This window comes from Suricata suricatta, chromosome 11 (assembly GCF_006229205.1).
Source record: "Suricata suricatta isolate VVHF042 chromosome 11, meerkat_22Aug2017_6uvM2_HiC, whole genome shotgun sequence".
Lineage (NCBI taxonomy): Eukaryota > Metazoa > Chordata > Mammalia > Carnivora > Herpestidae > Suricata > Suricata suricatta.
The window spans coordinates 11,559,007-11,564,390 of record NC_043710.1 but is presented as its reverse complement, the minus strand read 5'-3'; the positions used below and the strand labels follow the sequence as shown (position 1 = coordinate 11,564,390).

At 40.7% G+C, this 5,384-nt stretch overlaps 1 protein-coding gene across 1 annotated transcript; it reads left to right on the top strand.

Moving 5' to 3' along the window:
- Nucleotides 1-4,439: 4,439 nt before the first annotated feature.
- LOC115272390 (olfactory receptor 5B3-like) lies at nucleotides 4,440-5,384 on the top strand. Its single transcript, XM_029915470.1, has one exon. The coding sequence runs from the start codon at nucleotides 4,440-4,442 to the stop codon at nucleotides 5,382-5,384; it is 945 nt and encodes a 314-aa protein (XP_029771330.1).

Sequence of the window (5,384 nt, the reverse complement as noted above, 5' to 3'; positions counted from 1 at the left end):
CCGACTGAAGAGGAAGACAGGTCAGAATAGTCAGCAGACCAAGGAATGCCAAAGAGTGCCAGCACATCATCCTGACGCTCAGAGACAGATGTGAAAAAAACATTCTCCCTTACAGAATTCACAAGCAACCAGCCGAACCAACCCCACTGATACATTGGCCTCAGATTTCTAGCATCCAGAAATGTGAGACAATACATTTCTATTGTTAAAGCCACCTGCTTTGTGGTACTTTTAAAGGGCAGTCTTAATAAGTCAGGCGGAGAAGGACAGATACCATATGTTTGCACTCATAGGTCTAACAGGAGAAACCTAACAGAGGACCATAGGGAGGGGAAGGGGGAGTGTTGGAGAGAGAGTGGGATGCAAATCATGAGAGACTATTGAATACTGAAAATGAACCGAGGACTGAAGGAGGAATGGGAAGAGGGGAAGAGGGTGATGACCATGGAGGGGGGCACTTGTGGGGAGAAGCACTGGGTGCTATATGGAAACCAATTTGACAATAAAATATTAAAAATTTTAAAAAGGGCAGTCTTAGGAAATTAACACAAGCAACAATATGGATGAATGTCAGACACATCCTACGTGAAGGAATCCAGACATGAAGGCTACACTCACTAGGATTCAATTTATAGGACATCCTTGCAAAGGCAAAATTACATGGACAAAAGCAGTTTTGTGGTTTCCAGGGACAGCAGGTGGGAGAAGGGGTTGAGCACAAAGAAGCTTGGGGATTTTATTTAGATAATGAAGCTCTTCTATATCGTGATGGTGCTAGTGGTTACATGACCTTGTAAATGTGACTGAACTCTTAGATTTTTACAATAGAAACTAGGGCTATCATTGTTGTTTGTCAATTCTATTTGTTAGAAAATGGGGGAGGGGCGTCTGGGTGGCTCAGTTGATTAAGCTGCTGGCTTCAGCTTAGGTCATGATCTCACATTTCCTGGGTTTGAGCCCTGCATCGGGCTCTGTGCTGACAGCTCAGAGCCGGAAGCCTGCTTCGGATTCCGTGTCTTCCTCTCTCTGTGACCGTCCCTTGCTAACACTGTCTCTCTCTGTCTCTCAAAAATAAATAAAAGACATAAAAAAAATTTTTTAAGAGAAAAGGGGGGAAAATAAGAAAGAACATGTGCTACATGTGTGCACCCTGATCATATCCAGCTAGGCCCCCACGGACTGTTTAATTGCTTCTCCCTAAGAAGGTGGGTGAGAGCTACAGATGCCCTCCTGGGGGATGTGCACGGAGGACTCCGTGTCTATCTCACCCCTCCTGAGTACATGAGTTGGCCCCTGAAATCTCAGTATGACTCAATGGGACATCATTTCAGAGGGACCAGACCACGTGCCGAGCCCATCTGGCCATCATTTATTCATCTGTTGATCGTTGCTAGTGCATGCAGACTTTCCTCCCTGACCTCGGACTTGAGAATTTGTTTCAAGCCTGCGATCACGGGCAGGGAAAACATCTTCACACGGAAACATTGACTTCAAAGTGAGACCGCTGGGCAAGGTGTTTTATAGAGCTTCCCTACTTTGCCTATCACGACACAATTCTGTGAATTATGTAGGAGACGTGATTTTAATCTTTAGTTTACTCATAACAAGACAAGTGGCTCTTCCAAAAGTTTAGTCAGAAATAAGGGTGGATCTAGGACTTGGATCAGGTTTGTGTCTCCATGTTGGTATCTTTCCTCCAATTTTACCTGTTTTAGAAGTCTTGGAATATTTTCACTAGTACCTGATAGAGAACATCTCCAACAGTGTACATGCATGATTTCATGGCAGAAAGTCGGATTTCACACTCACTATTCAGGATTGCCTGTCTCTTTTTCCAGCAGCAAGGTAAGCTTCTATATTGCATATTTTTTTAGTAAGAAATATAATTCATGCAAAATCCATGGGGTGGTCTCCTACTATGAATTATTTGAGCCCAGAAATAGATGATTTGAACATTACTTCTAAAGCAGTGTGTTGAGGCTGGGATTTCAGTATCAAAATTTCCATCAATGTGGAGTTTAGTGATATTTATAGAAAAACATCAACTGCTTTCTTTCAAAAGATCAGTCAAACAAAAAAGTTAAGTGATGCCCTGATTCAGTAAGTTTTAAATTAATCTTATTTACAATCTTTGTCCTGTCACTGGAGGTTAGGAAAAACAGAAGACAGTGAAATAACCTTTCTATAAACTACGAAAATGTTATAATTTAATTATCAAGATGAGTACTTCACTGTAATCTTTCCCATGTTATCTGGTTCTTATGAGTATTGCTCACACGTCTACACAGGCCAATGATTGGTTTAATTGCTTTAAAGGCTTTGATTGCTGAACAAAGGTTGCTAAAAGCATGGCTTTTGACTTGGTCTCGGGGGCATTTGAATCTTGAATCTCCCTCATTCAAGCTATGTAATTGTAGAGCTTTACATAACCTCTCAAATGGTAAAGTAGGAATAATAATTCTAGGGTAGCCTGGGTGGCTCAGTCAACTCAGTCGGCTAGGTGGCTGACTTTGGCTCAGGTCATGATCTCGCGGTTTGTGAGTTCAAGCCCCGCGTGGGGCTCTGCGATGACAGCTTGAAGCCTGAAGCCTGCTTTGGATTCTGTGTCTCCCTCTCTGTCTGCCCTCCCTTGCTCATGCTCTGTCTCTCAAAAATAAATAAATAAATGTTAAAAAAATTTTTTAGTTCTATTTACCTCACATCACAGTGAATTTAAATGAAATATTTTTATACATATATACATGTACATAAATTTTTGTACACATGCATATATAGAAATGTATATGCATGTACCTCTTACTGTTTGTAGAACATATCTTTTTCTGAGATATTATGATTGTCAAAGCTTGACAGACCCAATGACCTCAATGTCTAGGGTTGGTGAGTGAGGATGTGAGAGAATCAGGAGGCTATTGTAGAGAATGATTATTGGAGGATAGATGTCTTTCTAAAGGCCTCAAATCAAATTTAAAAGATTTAAGACACTGTTCCTACACAAGAACATATGACATAAGTTATAAACATGGAGCTCTCCACCAAAACAGACCTGCAGGCTCAAGGTAGCGATTAAACTGACATCCTTCAGCCCTTCATCTTGGTGATTGAACTATGAGATGATAGTCATGGGAAGAATAAGTTTAAGAAAGGACAGTCTTTTGATTCATGCTAAAATATGGATTTCAGGAAAGAAATTAAGTAAGGGAGTGCCTCATTTGGAATGAGTAGAACAGCCACTCAAGCTGGCAGAGGACAGACTGAGGAATACCGGAAGGGACAAAATAATCAGTGGACCAAGTGTGTGAGAAAAAGAAATCAAGGAGAGAATACAAGATTTCAGAACTAATCCACACCTGAATCTCTGCATGTCACCACCCACCTTTCCAAACAGAAAGGCTATCATCCCATCCTAAAAATAAAACTACAGTAACATTTATCAGCCCATGCTAAACATCCAATGTTTTACTCATTGTTTATAATTATTATCTCATTTATATCTCTCAACAATATCTTGGTGGTAGATCTCATTACAATCTGCACTTTGTGTATGGAGAAAATCAGGTCTGGGAACTGAGGTTGGAATCAACATTTCTTGGGTAGTAAATGATAGGGTTGATAGGCACCACCTCTTAGAGCTTCAGCTCAAAACCTGACACTGTGCCTTGCCCTCTGAATTGCCTCTGCCGGTTGTACACGCCCCACTGCTCCAGTTCCCCCACCACATCCACTATGCTTATATGTCTCGGTTACTTAAGTAGAAAGTCCCAAACACTGAGTTTGGAACAATGGAGACAATGAATAAGTGTAAATTGAGTTAAATTCAATTTTACTTAAATTAAGACCAGTGGACTGAAGAGCCAGCCTTGGGTGCAAAACTTGGCTTTGGCAGTATTAGTTTTGTAAACTTAAACACATGATTTAATTTTTGTGCTTCAGAAGTTAAATGGGGGTAATAAATAACTAGTCAATCTCATAGCGTTGTTGAAAAAAATGAATGATTACATACATAGTGTCCAGAATAGTTTCTGTCTAGAGCAACACACAAGCATTAACATTTAATGACCCATGGAATTGAAATGACAGATATTTTTGATTTCAGATATACCATTTTGATCAAGATATTACTCTTCACCTCTCAGTTTACAAATTTACAAAATTTAGAAAGTGAGACTTGATCCATGATGATCCTTAAGTTTTAGCAATGTGTGACTGTATAGAGAATTCATGCATTACATTTCATTGTCAAGCTCACATTTGAGATCTGAATATAAAGAATTACTGCTTTAATGAAATAATGCACATCTATCTATCTGTCAGTGATCATTATCTATATATCACCTCTCTATGTATCTGTTTCAATTTCACTTCAATTCTTTTTTGTTTATGACTGTCTTCCTTTATTTTCATCACCACAGGGCATACTGTGGTTCCCAAACAGCACCATGGAGAACAACACAGAAGTGGGTGAATTCATCCTGCTGGGATTAACCAATGACCCAGAGCTGCAGATCCTCCTATTTATCATGTTCACCCTCATTTACCTCATAACTCTGGTTGGAAACATGGGGATGATTGTTTTGATTCTCTTGGACTGTCATCTCCACACTCCCATGTACTTTTTCCTCAGTAACCTGTCTCTAGTGGATTTTTGTTACTCTACAGCTGTCACTCCCAAAGTTATGGCTGGGCTCCTTATGGAAGACAAGGTCATCTCCTACAATGCATGTGCTGCCCAGATGTTCTTTTTTGTAGCCTTGGCCACTGTGGAAAATTTCCTTTTGGCATCAATGGCCTATGACCGCTACACAGCAGTGTGCAAACCCCTCCATTACACCACCATAATGACAACAGGTGTGTGTGCATGTCTGGCCATAGGCTCCTTCATCTATGGTTTCCTGAATGCCTCCATTCACATTTGGGACACGTTCAGTCTCTCGTTCTGCATGTCCAATCTGGTCCATCACTTTTTCTGTGATGTCCCAGCTGTCATGGCTCTGTCTTGCTCTGACAGACATGTCAGTGAGCTCGTTCTTATTGTGGTAGCAAGCTTCAACATCTTTTTTGCTGTCTTCATTATCTTGATTTCCTACCTGCTGATATTTATCACCATCCTGAAGATGCGTTCAGCTGAGGGATATCAGAAGGCTTTATCCACCTGTGCTTCCCACCTCACCACAGTCTCCATCTTCTATGGGACAGCCATCTTCATGTACTCCCAGCCCAGCTCCAGGCATTCCATGGACTCAGACAAAATTGCATCCGTGTTCTACACTATGGTCATTCCCATTCTGAACCCCCTGGTTTATAGTTTAAGAAACAAGGAAGTTAAAAATGCATTTAAGAAGGTGGTTGAGAAGACAAGACTGTCTCTAGACTTTGCCTCTTAA

Excerpts from the sequence above, each read along its gene's own strand:
- LOC115272390 (XM_029915470.1), top strand. The coding sequence starts at position 4,440 with ATGGAGAACAACACAGAAGTGGGTGAATTCATCCTGCTGGGATTAACC.